The 16,994-nt window shown below is 40.6% G+C and overlaps 8 protein-coding genes across 8 annotated transcripts; 3 read left to right on the top strand and 5 right to left on the bottom strand.

Moving 5' to 3' along the window:
• The first annotated feature begins 145 nt into the window (after positions 1-145).
• LOC124407074 (histone H3-like) lies at positions 146-635 on the top strand. The gene has a single exon (XM_046882892.1). It carries the CDS (start codon positions 170-172, stop codon positions 578-580), a length of 411 nt encoding a protein of 136 aa, XP_046738848.1. The 5' UTR covers positions 146-169; the 3' UTR covers positions 581-635.
• A 958-nt stretch (positions 636-1,593) lies between these two features.
• On the bottom strand, positions 1,594-2,533 carry LOC124406702 (histone H1-like). The gene has a single exon (XM_046882229.1). The coding sequence runs from the start codon at positions 2,436-2,438 to the stop codon at positions 1,734-1,736; it is 705 nt and encodes a 234-aa protein (XP_046738185.1). The 5' UTR covers positions 2,439-2,533; the 3' UTR covers positions 1,594-1,733.
• Positions 2,534-5,358: 2,825 nt separating this feature from the next.
• LOC124406699 (histone H2B) lies at positions 5,359-5,832 on the bottom strand. The gene has a single exon (XM_046882226.1). The coding sequence runs from the start codon at positions 5,781-5,783 to the stop codon at positions 5,412-5,414; it is 372 nt and encodes a 123-aa protein (XP_046738182.1). The 5' UTR covers positions 5,784-5,832; the 3' UTR covers positions 5,359-5,411.
• Positions 5,833-6,015: 183 nt separating this feature from the next.
• LOC124406698 (histone H2A) lies at positions 6,016-6,519 on the top strand. The gene has a single exon (XM_046882225.1). It carries the CDS (start codon positions 6,064-6,066, stop codon positions 6,436-6,438), a length of 375 nt encoding a protein of 124 aa, XP_046738181.1. The 5' UTR covers positions 6,016-6,063; the 3' UTR covers positions 6,439-6,519.
• Positions 6,520-8,242: 1,723 nt separating this feature from the next.
• LOC124406693 (zinc finger MYND domain-containing protein 10) lies at positions 8,243-10,386 on the bottom strand. The gene is made up of 8 exons (XM_046882221.1): positions 10,289-10,386; positions 10,083-10,191; positions 9,543-9,829; positions 9,231-9,436; positions 8,991-9,160; positions 8,771-8,908; positions 8,439-8,671; positions 8,243-8,337 (listed from the first exon to the last, which is right to left on the bottom strand). Exons 1-8 carry the CDS (start codon positions 10,384-10,386, stop codon positions 8,250-8,252), a joined length of 1,329 nt encoding a protein of 442 aa, XP_046738177.1. The 3' UTR covers positions 8,243-8,249.
• A 317-nt stretch (positions 10,387-10,703) lies between these two features.
• Positions 10,704-12,072, bottom strand: LOC124406697 (replication protein A 32 kDa subunit). The gene has a single exon (XM_046882224.1). It carries the CDS (start codon positions 11,976-11,978, stop codon positions 11,202-11,204), a length of 777 nt encoding a protein of 258 aa, XP_046738180.1. The 5' UTR covers positions 11,979-12,072; the 3' UTR covers positions 10,704-11,201.
• A 245-nt stretch (positions 12,073-12,317) lies between these two features.
• LOC124406694 (F-box only protein 22-like) lies at positions 12,318-14,680 on the top strand. Its single transcript, XM_046882222.1, has 5 exons — positions 12,318-12,618; positions 12,863-13,050; positions 13,395-13,749; positions 13,830-14,221; positions 14,489-14,680. Exons 1-5 carry the CDS (start codon positions 12,437-12,439, stop codon positions 14,572-14,574), a joined length of 1,203 nt encoding a protein of 400 aa, XP_046738178.1. The 5' UTR covers positions 12,318-12,436; the 3' UTR covers positions 14,575-14,680.
• Positions 14,681-14,691: 11 nt separating this feature from the next.
• Positions 14,692-16,854, bottom strand: LOC124406696 (borealin). The gene has a single exon (XM_046882223.1). The coding sequence runs from the start codon at positions 16,587-16,589 to the stop codon at positions 15,705-15,707; it is 885 nt and encodes a 294-aa protein (XP_046738179.1). The 5' UTR covers positions 16,590-16,854; the 3' UTR covers positions 14,692-15,704.
• Between the last annotated feature and the right edge of the window lie 140 nt (positions 16,855-16,994).

Here is a 16,994-nt window from a genome sequence, read left to right as displayed (position 1 = left end):
GGCGTAGCAGCTGCATAACGCATCGTTCATAGCGAACCCCCCACCACTCAGTCGCCGACCAATCCACGCACACTACAGTCGTCGTACGAACATATAAATAGGAGATCCGGAACTTGAACGCTCATAACTGCTGCGTCTGTCGCGTTGTAAGCATCACGAATTGTCTGCAATGGCTCGTACAAAGCAAACTGCTCGTAAATCTACTGGAGGAAAGGCGCCCAGGAAGCAGCTCGCCACTAAGGCAGCTCGTAAGAGCGCCCCTGCTACTGGAGGAGTTAAGAAGCCCCACAGATATCGCCCAGGAACCGTCGCCCTGCGTGAAATTCGTCGTTTCCAGAAGAGCACTGAACTGTTGATCCGCAAGCTACCATTTCAGCGATTGGTGCGTGAAATTGCGCAAGATTTCAAGACCGACTTGCGATTCCAGAGCTCTGCTGTTATGGCTCTTCAGGAGGCCAGCGAAGCCTATCTCGTTGGTCTCTTTGAAGACACGAACCTGTGTGCTATCCACGCTAAGCGAGTCACCATCATGCCCAAGGACATTCAACTAGCTCGTCGTATCCGCGGCGAACGTGCCTAATTCATCGAGCCTTCAACCTCTCCAACCAAACGGCCCTTTTCAGGGCCACAAATTTATTACGTTTGAAATCGAATTCGTTATATTGCGTAGAAGCGAGTACACTGGTATGCTCCATGTCTCGTTCCATATCTCCCCAATCGAATTCATAAAGCATGACCGATATTACTGCACCGACGACTTGGAGTACAGAAGTTTGGAACTCATGTCGACGCGTAAGACAGAAAACGTAACGCTCGCAACTTGAGGGAAAAAATGTAAACGCATGCGTTCATACACGTGATCTGCGTCGTGTGCTATGGCAACGTGACGTTACGACGCATTGCCTCTTGAAATTGTCCAATTTCGAGACGTACTTTTGTGAACAACGCATATAGTGAATAGTAGGCGTGCATAGTCGCATTCAAATGCTGAGAAATAAAATGTACAGTCGTATGTATGGTTAGTCGACATACAACAATTCATTCGGCGTCCATCAAATTGCGGACGAAGAGAAAAGCGTATGTGTCGAAAAATTGTGCATACCTACATCGTTTACCCTCGTTTTCATTTATGTTTGCTGCGAATCAATCTATTTGCTAATTAAACGACTACTAAGGTCGTCAAACATACGGTACGATCAAGCATAATGTTCCACTTACTCTACATGTGATGTTCAACCAGTGACTACACTCGAAAACGAGTTAAAAAAAAATGTTACGCCGTTTATGACCTGTTAGGGTCAAATTGCGGCGTAGTATTGCGTATCTGAGAATGGCCTCAATGTCTCCCTAGTCTGCTGGATTTACCATACTACGGAAATTTATACAGCGTTAGATTTAAAGATGAAGCTGAATTGAATTGATGTAATTTGCGCATATTGCAATAAATGAAGTCGGATTTTGATTAATGACAAGATTGGTTTTCAAGCTCGAATTACGTCTCGTCAACGTCAACTATAATGGCAAAATATACGAGTGAATTCGAACGCAATGCTCAAATTTTTTTCATCCTTGCAATTATCTAATTTGTGTTGCAAATAGTACTAATTTTCCTCTAAAGTACAGTGTGAATCGATTCTTTTGCAATAGAACTGCATTAGTGGCCCTGAAAAGGGCCGTTTGATAATTATTTTTCTGGTGTTCTGTTAGAGATGACTCATTGCAGTGGTACGAATTCACTTCTTCTTTGATGCAACTGGCTTCTTCGCTGCAGGTTTTGCGGTCTTGGGTGCTGCTGCTGCCGCCTTTTTTGGTTTAGGCGCCTTGGGTTTGCTGGTTGGTGCTTTGGCAGCCTTCTTAGCCTTCGATGGGCTCTTCACTTTCGGCGATTTAATGACTGGGCTCTTGGCTGCCTTGCGTTTTTCCTTCGTGGGTGGCGTTACAGCGCTAGGCTTCTTGGCAACTGCAGCTTTCTTGACAGCGGTAGCAGGCTTCTTGGCTGCGGCAACAGTCGATGCAGCGGGCTTCTTTTTCGGAACAGTAGCCTTCGGTGCAGCACGCTTTACCTTAGGCTTTGGTGCGTCGGATTTGTTGGTGGGAATTTTGAAAGACCCAGATGCACCCTTACCTTTGGTCTGAACTAAAGCTCCGGTAGCCACAGCTGACTTCAGATACCTCTTAATGAACGGCGCTTGTTTCTCAGCGTCTACTTTGTACGTCGACGCGATGTACTTCTTGATAGCCTGCAGGGATGAACCTCCACGTTCCTTTAGAGTTTGGATAGCGCTGGTAACCATGTCAGAAGTCCGTGGATGCGCTGGCTTGGCACGAGGGATCTTTGCCTTGGCTCCTGCCGCCTTTTTCGTTGGTGTGGCCTGCGCTGCTGGGCTTGCTGATGCTGGGCTAGCGGCGACTGCCGTTGCTGCTACTTTGTCTGCCATCTTCTCTTCAGCTTGCTTTTTCGATAGAATATCGGAATGACTGCGTGACTGCGGAAAGCTTTTGAATTGGTCGTGCTCAATGCGCTCACTAACTGACTGATACTCGAGAATTGTGGCAGCGAGAATACAGCAGTAGGTAGTATAACGGAGCGCGGACCATGGAGAGAGGCCCCCCGAACGTTTCACGCGGCGCGCTCGATCAGCGTCGGAAGGCCTGGCACTGGGTACACCATCGATCGTCGGATTCCTGAGCTATTTCCCCGATGACCCACTAATACCACATCGTCACCAGGTTCTGTGAACTCTGGGCAAGATTTTACAAAAATTCCGGTTGACCTTGCACTGTCGAGTGTCTCGAAAACTGCGGGAGTCGCGGACCATGTGTCTTGACGCCCTTCGCACTCCGAGCAAAAGACGCGTTGTTCCTGACCGAGGAAATCGCGATCCGGTACCAACAAAAACATTTTTAGGAGCCTGAAACTTTGGTCTTTACGCCCGCAAAAATTCAATTTCGCTGTTTTACCGGGGAAGCTGTTATCGATATTCTAAGTCGACAAGGCCGCGTTCCGCCGACGCCTGCTGTCACGCCTTCCTCGGATACGGCTAGACCGGTTCGGATTATTTACCAATGACAACCCCGACGAAGAATTCGGGAATGGGTTGCTAAGAGGGAATATCCTAGTTGTTGGAACCAGGAGTTACGCTTCCTGGTGAAGTTGTATAGTATGCTTTTGAGGAGTGACGCGTTCCTAATCTAGGCGCGCTCGAATATAATCCTACGATATAACAGTTTTCATTACTTTGAGAACGATAATTATGATTTATGAAAAATTCACCATCAACAATCGATGTAACGTTCATTGATCGTAGAAAGTGCTAATAAAATAGAAAAAAATATACATATTAGTTGCCGATATACTTGGTTATTTTACTCGACGTATCCTGCGGCGTTTGCATCACGTAAATTTTTTTCCTAATTATATTTAGAAAAATTTCTTCCTCAGGTTAAATTTTGAATGAGCAATAAATAACAATAAATAAAAATAAACTTGCAAGTGATGTAAAAATGTTTTTTGGTCTGAAATTGGAATACGATAATTTCTCGCATACTACAATTGGAAATTACGGTAATTAAAACCATACAGACTGATTGAAGGACTGAAATTTCAGTACAAATTTTCGTCATAAGTTTAATCGAATGTTTTCAGTAAAAATAAAGAAATATTTTTACAAATATTAACTCAAGATTTTTCAAACAGTATATTATTCAAAAAAATATAACAGCTGTAACTAACTTTGTATTTCCATCTCGTTTTATAACCAAGAGACAATTTTATATTGTTGAAATTGTTTTGATTGTTTGAGGAGTCAAGACATAATTCCTAGAATCAGTTCGACATTTTTCATCACTCTAGATAAGTAGGGACTCATATTCATTTCTTGTGGATCGTTAGATCGCATTGTTTAACGCTACACTGAACAACATCCAGTATTACCTGGATTCCTGACATTTGCTAGCTGGAATTTGCTGCTATGTGCATGTGAATCGCTGGATAATCCGTAGGTATGTAGGTATAAATGCGAATACAAAATTTTAATAACATTAATAGATACCAAATAAATTCGAATGCATTTGAATTGCCATCGAGTATAATAATCATTAATACTTAAATTCTCATTAAGTATTTTTCAGCGGCATCTGGTATAGAAATCAAAGTATGCTTGAACAATAGTAATATAATATGCGTGGCGTAAATTATACCATAATCGTCTTGGAGAATTTCAGTTCATATGTTGTGAATAATAATATTTCTGTGCGCAACATTTTTTCAATCAACCAGCAATTACCACAGAAATATATTTTTACTTCATTCTTCGTATCTACACGCAGATAGTGTAAAAAACTACACTGAAGACGTTTTCGATTAATCTTCGGCCATCGGTATCATCTACATAGCTGAACAGATGGAAACTGCCGGTGGTTGTGTGTACCTACAGGTCAACTGGTGACTGGCATATGTATCTTATACATGCACCTCGTCGAACAAACTAATCAGTGTTTATCCTTGTATCCTTGAAAATCTTCTGTAGTTTATAAACTTTCAAGCTGCGCGTTTCACATTTGATACCTAACCGCTTTCACTCATTTTTAATGCTCTGATGTTTTCCAGCAAAATTCTAAGTCTTTTTCAAGTTGTCATCTGATTATCCCAAGTTTTTCGTGTGAGATATACGGCTATTGATTGCTCGATATGTAAGAAAATAAAGCGAAAAATAAAGTTTCTGAAAGCAAATATTTCTCAGCTTGGATGCAACTTTTTCACAAGACATTAAATTTAGGGATAAAAAATGTATCCAGTCACGGTACTTCTTGCGCCTTTATCATTACTATTATTTTGTCAAACATAGTGGACGTGGCTGCTGCGAGCTCAACGCAATTCGGATTTAATTATTAATTACTAATTAAGTTTAGCGTCCAGCATGCTTAGCCAGTTCGTGAACGTTTAGCGCGGCATGGGACCGCATTTCACTGTTGCAAATTCTAATTGACGTATTGGATCAGGAAACTTAGGCCAGATGTACCGTCAATTTCAAGCATCGTTACAAGTGCTTCAATTATGCTGATGTTCAAGACGATATAACATTCAGGCTTATATTCTTACTAAACCTGTCCGAGCAAATTTGGCTGTCATTGGTCGTTTGACTTACTCGGACGAAAAACAATTTTCGTCAGCTGTTTACTAATTACCGACAAAAGCGTGGGATTTGGAATTTTCCATTGTCATGTGACGAAGGTATTATATTCTGCTTTCTGGTGTTAGATGTAAATGGAGATAATGAAATGTTTTATAGGTAAATCATCAAATATGTTGTAAGTGGTTCGGCGTTAGGAAGACAGTTCTTTGTGCAAAACGAATTGGTGGCCCTGAAAAGGGCCGTTTGATTTTTTTTGTTGAAATTTGTGGATGGAGCTCACTTAGAACTTGTGTATTTCGTCACGGCTTTGGTGCCTTCAGAAACAGCGTGCTTGGCAAGTTCTCCAGGTAGCAATAACCTAACTGCAGTTTGAATTTCCCGAGATGTGATGGTCGACCGCTTGTTGTAGTGGGCAAGTCGAGATGATTCGGCGGCAATCCGTTCAAATATGTCGTTGACGAAGCTGTTCATGATGCTCATCGCTTTACTGGAGATACCAGTGTCCGGGTGGACTTGTTTGAGGACCTTGTAAATGTAGATTGCGTAACTTTCCTTCCTCCTGCGTTTCTTCTTCTTGTCGCCCTTCGTAATATTCTTTTGTGCCTTTCCGGCCTTCTTTGCGGCTTTACCACTTGTCTTGGGTGGCATTGTCAGAGAATAAAATCCGTCGGTTGCTAATCAGATGCGTCTCTACTCGGCGTACAGGACCAACTGAAGAGCGGACACCGCCGCGCGACTTTATTAGGCGCTGCCCCACTGACGCCGGGCCAATCAGAAGCAGCCGCGCTGAGTCAGGCGCTCCGATTGGCCCGCGCCACGTACGCAGGCACGTATAAATACGTAGCCGCAAGCTGTTTGAGTCATTCCACAGTCAGCAGCGTTCGCGTTGACTTCTTGAGAGTACAGTCCCAAGTAAACAAACATCAACATGTCTGGACGCGGTAAAGGCGGCAAAGTCAAGGGCAAGGCAAAGTCCCGCTCAAGCAGAGCAGGACTTCAGTTCCCGGTGGGTCGTATCCATCGATTGCTTCGCAAAGGGAATTATGCAGAACGAGTCGGTGCTGGAGCTCCAGTGTACCTCGCCGCTGTGATGGAGTACTTGGCTGCTGAAGTGTTGGAATTGGCTGGTAATGCTGCCCGTGACAACAAGAAGACTAGGATTATTCCTCGTCATTTGCAGCTGGCCATTCGTAATGACGAAGAGTTGAACAAACTGTTGTCTGGAGTTACCATTGCACAGGGTGGTGTCTTGCCTAACATTCAGGCTGTTCTCCTACCCAAGAAGACCGAGAAGAAGGCTTAAATTGCTTGCTTCAGCTTCTAATACCACAAACGGCCCTTTTCAGGGCCACAAAATTACTCGATACGCATTGTACAACGTCTTGCACAACCTGAACATATTACCCTACTCGTTTCAAACCACATTTGTACTTCGCCAATTGTATGTACATTTCTGACATTGTACGCATCCTCGTTTCGAAGAAGAAACCTGTGTTACAAATTAGCAGCTTGAACCGAAGATTTCTCAAATCTCCGTTAAATGCCCCAACGTTCATTAAACCCGGTTATGCTGATTACGGATAAATACATCGTCTAGATCAAAAGCTACCCTCTAGTGTACTGTAGAAAATTTAACAATTCGAAAACCACGGTGTATATCCTTTGCTCATGTAGCGCAACTTTTCTCTTGCTGCTTGAAATCCGATAATTATACACACAAAATCTTCATTTATTGATTCACTTTGCTTTAAAGTGTTCGAAACTTGACTTCAGCGAACAGTCATGAAATTTCATAGGAACTGTGGAACTTATAATTTATTCACGTTTGACCAGGATATTTTATATTTAGTATATTTTCTAATTTGCGGGATGTCGAATATTTCTTTTATACGGAACGCAACATTTCTAAAATCAGTGACGCATGAATTATTTTGGATGTAATGATTTTTTGTGAAACGGATGTAGAAACATTTGAATGCGTATGATGTTTAGGTTTGAAAGTCGAGAGAATTACACAAATGAAAGTTTCAAAATTCTGTAGATAAACTGTGCTGAGAAGATCACAACAACGGGCAATAATTGATAAACTTATTACTTTATTTAAGGTGCAATAATCTCTGCTGTGAATTCACCGTTGGTTATTAGTAAAGACAGTAAGTGACTTCCATGATTCGGATAAACGATCATTTTGATATAAGTGGTCATCGTAGAAAATTTGATGTATCTTGAATGATCGGAAATTTGTAGTTGTAAATACATAGCGACCAGTACATGAGCTAGATAATGTGATTTGCTGTGTCCTCGTTCCCTTGCCATGATGACTCAGAAAAAAAAGTTAATTATTTCAAGGTGAAAGTCCACTAACTGCCGCGAGCATCAATTAGGCAGATTTTTAGATTACATAAATTCATAATTTACTAGAAGTTGGAACCAAATACCCTGGAAGGAAATGCAGCACAGTTTGATTACAAATATGACGACTAACATAAAACAGCGTTATAATGCCCAATTGCACATCATGTAGCATGTACGAATTTTCGGTCAGGAATGATGAATCCACCGTGATAGTTGATTAACACACTGAATTTTCCCAGGGTGCATCTTGTATAGTATATTGAAAGATATAGCAGTGCGAATCAGTTGTCCAACATCGTAAACAAGTGGTGGCTCTGAAAAGGTCCGGTTTGTTGTTGATGAAGTCGTTGACCTTGACCTCCAAAACTTTGTAGAGTGTGACTGAGTTTCAAAGCGTAGACAACGTCCATTGCGATCACGGTTTTCCTCTTGGCGTGTTTGGTTCAAGTAACAAACATCTCGAATTACGTTCTCAAGAAGGACTTTGAGAATCACACGGTTTTTTTTGCAAATTAGTCCAGAAATACGTTTGACCCCACCACGACAAGCCGTCAATTTTTTTGTTTTTTCCTTGTTTCAGATCAATGGTTAATGTGTGATAAATGGAGCACTCTTGGACCTCGCGTCGGAGACGATACACGAAAAATTATCCTGAGCCTCGAATATTTTACAATCTTATTGTTGATAATATTGAAAGCAGGTTATTCATCTCCCAGAACTTCGACATGATTTTTTCAACAACATTCAATTGTTGTGTTATCAATCTTTGATGCCGTAGGCCGCTTTATTTTGTATAATCTTATCGCATACATCCTTATGTCGGGTCCAATCCTTTACTTGACATTCTCTATAACACGTAAGTATTCATCAGTTGGTTTGTAAAATATAATTACCCAAAATTCAACGAGAAACGATATTTTAGAGAAAGTGATGAAGTGTCAAGCTTACCTGCCGCAGTACCAAGCCTCCCTGCATTTAGAACAGCGATTCGATGCAATTTCTTTACAGGCAAAGCACCTTCTTGGTTCTATAGATTCGAGCTTGTCCAGGTCATATGCGTCGCTCAAAACCTGTGCCATACTCTTAATGTGTTCTATGTCATTATTGAACAGCGATTTCGATTGAAGTTTAGCTATTTTTTTCCATTTCCTATGATTCTTAGCCAGGATAGACGACCTTACCTGGAGAAAGAATTTAATTCCACGATTTAATTAATAGTACAATATCGAACAGATCGTTTACGAGTAATACGTCGAAAATAAGTAATTTCGAAATTTCACCTCAGGCAGCATTTCAACAATTATTGGTTTTTGTACATTCGGAGGTTGGGACATCACGCTCAATTGACAAAGCCATCTTTTCAACTCTATCAACGGAGAAATTTGATCCAGTATAGATTCGTGTAGGTATTTTTGCAGCTAAAATTAATCCGGTTCAGAAATTATTCCAGCACGTATATCTTCAATAAAATTAGACGTGCCATGAGTGCTTTCGAATTACCTTGACCAGTTTAGACATTCTGAATTCAGTGATCTCATAATACGGCGCACATTTTGGATTCAGGAGAATTTCCCGTAAACCTATCCACACTTGACCCTCTACTTTACAGATTCTGTCCTGGTCGGTTTCGTTAACCGTTTCCCATTTTCCATTGTATACCATTTTATTCCCTGACGATGTAAGAGTTATACTTGTGGAGTTAGGGTTAATGACAACTTGCAACAAATCAGCGATGCTTACCATCCTCGCCGAGTTTCATCCAGGGTTGTTTTTCAATTAATTCAGTCAACAGGTACGGAACGTCGTGTGTTGATAACATTCGTGAAAGAGCGCACAGAGATAAACTATCAGTAAACTCGGCCATGTATCGCAAAATCGACACACACTTCATGCTAATGTCAAATTCAATTTCCTTCCTCTTTCGGAGTAACTCTGCCAAGCACGTGCTGGTAAATAAAAAAGATATCAATCGAGGATTACTCAACTAATTTCTATCGCCGATATTAAAACTCATGAGTGATGCTGTCAGATTATCTGAATATGATAAAGTACTTTGCGTCTTTGAACTCGTCCTCGGATTCTTCTCTGCCCTTATAGAGCAGATTCGTAACGTTGGTAACTGCGTAATCAATCAAATCCAGGGCATAGTCATCCACAGCTTCTGCACTATCGGAATGAAATAGAATATTTTCCAACAAGGAACAAGCTATCACTTCGTGATAAAACACGCTGTGCAGGAGAAACGTGTTCGTGGGTTCATCATTTATTTCAATCAAAAGAGGAAATACTTTTTCTTTCCATACATTTATCTGAATAACTTCGTGAATCAGTACTGGTATCTGAAATGGAAAATTTCACAAGTGTACCTAATATATTTAATCACTTGTCTCATTACTCCCGTTAATGATCAAAATTAATTTCGTTATAATTTATGCACAGAGTCGCATTCAAGAATGTATTGTCAAATGTAGGTAGTAGTCAACATAAGTAACATCATAGAAACTCAAATTATGTATCGACATTTACACGTATCGATCAAACTTCTCCAGATAGCGTCCATGCTACATATATACAGATAAACATCGTACTTACCTTTTTTAACGAGATGAACCATTCTTTTACAGCTTCTTCTCGCAAGGAGCTGATTTCTAAAACGCTTTGCTGGTTTAACAGCATCAACTTCTTGTGAAATTCCAACCATCTACAATTATCGCGATATTGTATACAGTATTAGAAAATACCGAGCAAGATACTTTCTACGAATTGATAACATTTTTTAGAATAATAAAATAATTTACCGTTTAGTACCAATGTCCTCGATGTTTGAGGGCTGTAAATCTTGTACGTGAATTTCTATCTCCCATGGTGTTATAATGTAATCCGTTCGTTCCGTCATATTATGTATGTCATGGAATCCAAAATTTCAGTGCTTATTCAAACTGATCACTCGCTGTACTGACATCGGCCATTTGTAAATAATTCCCGTATCACGTGTAGCCCCGCGTAAATCCGATTGGCAGCTGGCTCGAGCAATCAATCAGTTAATTGGATTTGAAAGAGTATTTTATATCAATAACAATATACCATCTAAATAGGCTTAAGGATTGGTGTTTGATAGAGAATGCCGATTGCAGTTGAGAATCAGGTTCCAAATAAAGTAACAACAATGTACAAATGTATACTCAAGTATATTATCTTCAAGAAGTTCATCATATAAATCAGCCGAATGAAAATCGTCTTGTTTGCAGATATCTTGTAAGCGCAGATGGAAAATGGTATAAGACGAGTGTAAAAAAAACCTTGCTTCATTTTATTAGTCTTTGGAATTACGGTTTTTTATGAACAAACAAAAAAGTAAACACAGATTAACCTAGAACTAAACACTACCATATTTCTAGCGAGAAGTTGAGAAAAAATATATGATATTCATATTATAACTGCAACGCATTACACGTAACGTCACAGCATCGACTAAAATGCACAAACAAAAAAAATTAATGCGTACTGTTTTAATTTTTTTCATTCAAAATAATTTTTTTTTTCTCATCATTTAGCGGTTCATCAAGAATAGACTGGCAATGGAATAATTTCAATTTTACTGACGTAATTCTATTGTACTATAACAACTTTCTTTAAAAAAGAAAGGGGTAAAGGTACCCGATCAACAAGTACCCGAAAAATTTAAACAAGTCGACGTTGGGTGTCCTATGTTTACGTTGTTTTGAAGTGATCGTCGGTAAGCGTTGTGTAAATGTGTCCTTCCCCGGCCAGAAAATCGAGGATATCGTCGACCTGAGAACGGATATGCGGCTGCACCCGCGCCTTGATCTGATCCCTCTCGATGCCGCTCGGCGTGTCGTTTTCGGACTGTATTATCTTGAAGACGGCTTTCTGGTCGTTCGTCATGCCGCCAAGACTCGCCCCCATTATCGAGGAATCCATCAACGAATTCTGCAGCCCAACAGGTTGCTTCGAGTCCTGGATGCCAGTCGCGTCCATGTTGCCGGCCCCAGCCAATTTCTCACCCTTCAGATCGACGTATATCGTCTCCAGGAGATGAAGGGTGAGTTCGTTCAGGTCTACTATGGGGTATATTTTCATAACGAGAATGTGCTTCTTCTGGTGCTGCTCGCGGAGTGAGCCGTAGACCCGGACGTAGGTATTCACCTCGATGACAGACTCCTGTGGTGGTTTGTCTGCCTCTATCCAGTGGAAGGCCGTTATCGTCCCGGTTTCGTCCTCTATGTCGTAGGTTATCTTCGTCGCCGAAGGGTCTATCCGACGGACGATACCAACGGTCGTTATTATCTGCACATCCGTACCCCAGATTTGCAGTTCGTCCGGGCTGTCGATCAAGTGCTTCATCATCACCGGGACGATGTTCTGGGCCCGTTTTGGTCCGCGTTTCGTGTTCGCCGCCGGCGAAGACACCTCCGAAGAGTTAAAGTACCCACCGCCATCATTGGCAAACGCTTTTTCGCCCCACATTGTCAACTATTAACTCCTAACGGATAACAAGGGTCACAACTTAACCTCAAATTACAACAGGCGTTCTCCAAACTGCGCGCTGTCTACTGTTTGGCGGGAATAGCGAGATTTCCATTCAATGGCGATCCTCGAAGAAGATTCTTTATTCAACGGGATCGCCCATTGGCTCAATCAGATTTCTTTCTACGTTTCGTCTGCTTGATACAAGTTGGTGGCGCCATCTGCCGTTCACTGTCAAAACTCTGCAGTCGCATACGTGAATTACATGGACTACATACAAGATATTTGTACGTTCATGGTGGATTAGGAGTTCATGTCAATGTAGCAAAACGCCGCACAGTTGTAGTCACTTTGTGGTCACTTTCATCGATTCTCTGTTTTGAGCGCGATAGAAAGGCTGGCATGTTGTAAACAGAAACTGTTGTCGTGGGATAATTGAAAAACAGTAACATTTGGACATGGAGAAAGTGTCGAAAATGAAGACGCGAAAGAAGAGACAGTCTAGTCGAGATGAAAATAAAGATGTTGATACCGTTGTGGATGGTGTAAATTGTAGAGAGCGCATAATCTATGACGTACTTCGACTGATGTTAGAATATTTTAATATTACGGATATAACTCGGGCAGCTATGGTTTGCAGGTAATACAACGTTTGGTCGTTCTGTAATGTGTTTCAGCGGCAAAAAATTCCGCATCCAGCAATTTTCTCCATCGTGAACTGGTTTTTCAGCAATTGTTTTTAGCCGTCTCTTCTTGCGCTTGAGTCTCGTTTTTTGTTCCATTATTTAAAAAGAAGGAGAGTTAACAAAAGCTAGTTTTCTAACAAAGGTTTTTCAGTGAATAAATACTAATGAACTACCACTCAACGAATTGGTATGTTTCAGGTCCTGGAATGAAGCTGCAAGCAAAGAAATTCACACTAGACTGAAACCGCAACATTTTTTGCTCGAACCTAATGCCGAGTCGAAAAAAATTACTGATCCAAAACATATTGTCGACAAATTGTTCATCCGGCCCAGCATTGGAATAGTGTTTAATGGCGTTCAAAGTAGACGTCAAATTTGGCAGCCAGGTACTGTCTGTGGCTTAACGTAACATCACATTGGTGCAAGCTATCTAAAAAACGAGAGAAACTAAAGTCAAGTTTGGTGAAGCTCTAAAATTTGAAATATTATTTTAGTATTAGCTCACTTTCCCACGGAATTTATTTTTAGGTATTTTCTGTTCATAACTGAATTGCTTCAAATATTGTACTTTATCCATTGTCGAACTGCCAAGTAACTTGAAATTGAAAATAATATTTATCAAGAACTTTGAAATATTAGGTAATATCAAATGTGTTGAAACAATTTTATCTATAATGAGATTTGTTATTCATCTTCGATTTTTAGTTTGACTGAAGTTTAAATTTTTCAGATTGTTTGTGTAATTATTTGCCACCTCAAACTGATTATATAACATTGATAAACAGTGGTACTATTTATGATGATGTGGAGCACAAAGCTGGAGGTCTATCCAGTATATTCTTCCCTGAGATTCCTGATGTAAAAATCAAATATTTTCATACGACAAAGTTGGACCCCCTCAAATTCGATCCGATGCAAAATCCAAAATCTCGCGAGAAGTTAGCTAGGGAACTGTGTAAAATATCTCCAAAAGAAAAAAACATAAAATGTATAATAATGTTCCTGGGTGGGATGGCACGCAACATTTTCGCACATCCAGATCCAGACAATATAGAACAAATCATAAAATCGATTCTTTCACATGGGTAAAGCACATGGATTTAACAAAACTTGATACTAAAAATTTTTTCAATTATAATACTTGCACGATATTGTCATTCCACAGGACGGACAAAGCTGAAAATAAAATTGCAGTCTGGGGTGGCATAACTCGCAGGGTACTGGTATGCAGTTCTTCGTGTGATGAGAGAACATGTAAAAAAAATGTACCTATTGCTGGGCTTAGTATCTGTGGTTCAGGCGTTTCAACGTGGTCCCTGGTATTGGATAGCCGTATAAAAACTAAGGAAGAGGCTGAAAAAGAATTGACAGTCCTGAGGGATGCGGTCAAGTTGCAAAAACACACAATTGGTTTCATGTTTTCTTGTTGTGCACGAGGCGACAGCTGGTATTCGGAACCAAACGTCGAGGCTAAGATTTTCAGAAAACTTTTTCCAAATGTTCCACTGGTTGGATCGATTGGAGATGGCGAGTTTGGCGTATCCACAGTTCCTCACGGTACTTACAACCAGAATTATGATTAATTTCTCTGTGTGGCAAGCACATCTGTTACTTGGTTTTTTCTTTATATTAAAAAAATCAATATTCATGATTCTCTGAAGTATTTTAGCTGTATTAGTTACGAACCGAGATTATTTGAACGTATAACTCCTACATTACCCTTTCACTGCTAAAATTTCTCTGGACAACCTATGGATGCAACAAGTTTTAGTAATTTAACTTTAATCAGTATCGTTAACATTCCTTCTTGTTTTCTGTTTTCAGAATATTCACCAGGTGAACATATTTTTCATCAATATGCTACAATATTTTTAATTGTGTCTTACGGATCTGCGAGAAAAGTGTTATAAATATACAAGTAAACTGCATCAGTAAGAAACGAGTTGTTAACACAAAACACTAATGCATTTTGTACTTTATTACAACAAATAAATATGACAAAATCCTATGATTTAATTTGCAATCAGTTAACTTTACCTAGGAGTTCTAAATGCCAATTATAATAAAAGTATGAATATATAAACTGAATAGAGTATAATAAAATTAATCACATCCAAATAGGAAGGTGCAAATGTTATACAGTGTTTTAGGAATTCATAATCTAATTTATTAGTGCTCACCAACCACATAAGGCACTCTTTGCATCAGTCATATTCGAAAGGCACAACTTACTATGTCTAACTTATTAGTAATGCATTTATAAGCTATGTATTTATATTAAGTGCAAACAAAGAAATGTCCTCGATCAGCCTCTTTCACTCACATTCTCAAGAGCTTTTGCCTCTTCATAGAAAGCTCTAGAATGAGACAAAGTGTGGCGTAGTTTTAGAGCATGTTGGTCATAAGATTGATCAACGTTCCAATATTTTTTACATTTTACTACAGTAAGATATTGTGAAACAAAAATCATGCAAATTTTACTGAAATATTTGCTATTCACATTCTTTAGATACAGATGTTCGTAGACTCACAATCAAATTTTGTAACTTGAATATGTTTACAAATTGCTACTACAAGCAATTTTTTTTTTTTTCTAGTACAATTATAACGATGAAGGGTGGGGATTATATTATTTGTAATGTAAGAATGAATACTGTTTGAAATGATATATCTATATATAAACTTTCGACACACGAGTGTTTCAGCGCCAATCCTTGATAAGTACGGAAAAGAATTGGATAGAGCTATAACAAAACTGGACATTTTGTGATTTGGGAAATCAATTAGAGAATAAGTATCAATATACACATGAGATAGGGAAGCAGGCAGTCTAATATGTCGATAATCCAAGTGAATAAAGTAGATACTCAAACATCAACAAGTCTATCCGTATCTTTTCCACGTATCATTAAAATGTAGTTAGTCACGTTAAATCCGATGAGATGGACACGTGTTTAAAAATTATGCTAAATATGTATAAAAAATATGATTCAATCTAATTACGAATACAATGAGAAAAAAGAGTACAGAACGTGACATACTAGGACCCGATGACCTTATCTAAGTGCTGTTTTAGGGTAACTAACTGACGTCTCGTCTCTGCGTCGAATTCCGGTAAATACGATAGCCGGAGTCCATCGTTGGGCAGCAGAGAAAGGACCCTTCCATTTTCCAAGGGCACGTTGACGTTGGCGACATTCTCATTGACAACAGACGTCACTAGCAGCGGACTGCCCTGCATACTGAGGGCCATTTCTCCCTGACGAGGTCGTCTCATCACGCTCAACGGTGTGTTGGGCTTGACTTTGGGTGTGACGAGGGCATACTCGTTTCCATGCGGCTTGAGCATTGGCGCTGGAGTCTTGAACTTGTTTTTAATAGCCGACGAAGCTCCCCGTTCCTCTTTCCTGGAGGTTTTGGGCGCGGTGTTGATCTCGCTGAGTTTTGTTTTCCTGCTCGCAGACGAACTCCGCGTCCTCATTTTACGCGTCTTTGTCGAGGTCGCCGGGACAGCCAGAGAATTTTGAGTCCTCGTGCTCGTCGTCGTTCCAACCTCCGTCGCGTACCCGTCGTCGGAGGCAGTCGTCGTGCGCTTCGAGGCCCTCTTCGGCCTGACGGTTCTCGGGGTGGGCGACATCGTCTCGTCGACGTCGATCGAGGAACTCACCTCGCATTCTTCGGTCGCACCGTCTTCGGCGGACGTTATTCGGATGATATCGCGGAGCGTCAGTTTCGCCAAGGATTGGGGTAGACGGGAAGATGCCATGCGGTAGTGCGTGTCGATTCTGTTTAATCGCCCCTCGAATTCTACTTGCATTTTGTGCAGTCGTAGCTGCACTTGCTTCTCGAAATCCTTGAGTAGCAGACCGCCGTCCTCGCCTGCCTCGATCGATTTTGTTTTACGGACATGCTTTGTTCGCGGCATTTTCACCTTTGCTATCGCTTCTCACGGCGGTTTAGCAACGCGGCTTTACAGCTGAGGGACCCGATTAAAACCTCAGTTTTCTGCTGGTACGCTATTTACGACATCTTAACACGCCTCGAATTGTTGCTAATTTCAAACGCACCTCAGTTCCAACTGTCCGTCGATATGATGACGCTGTTACGCTTCGAATATTAAATTTTGCTTGCCGATTCCCTCGCAAAATGACAACAGCTCCGACAGCTCCTAACGTACATTTAATTTTCAAATCAGAAGCCACGAACTATGACAAGATCGACGAACTCTGTTGGAAAAAATTTGGATTTTTGCACCCTCTCGTGGATTCTGCTTGAACTATTCAACATCAATTAGAATCACATCCGATGCGATGCTTTGTGCAGGGCAGAG

Source organism: Diprion similis, chromosome 6 (genome assembly GCF_021155765.1).
Source record: "Diprion similis isolate iyDipSimi1 chromosome 6, iyDipSimi1.1, whole genome shotgun sequence".
In the NCBI taxonomy this organism is placed as follows: Eukaryota; Metazoa; Arthropoda; class Insecta; order Hymenoptera; family Diprionidae; genus Diprion; species Diprion similis.
The sequence above is the reverse complement of the archived record's forward strand: the minus strand, read 5'-3'. Positions and strand labels throughout refer to the sequence as shown.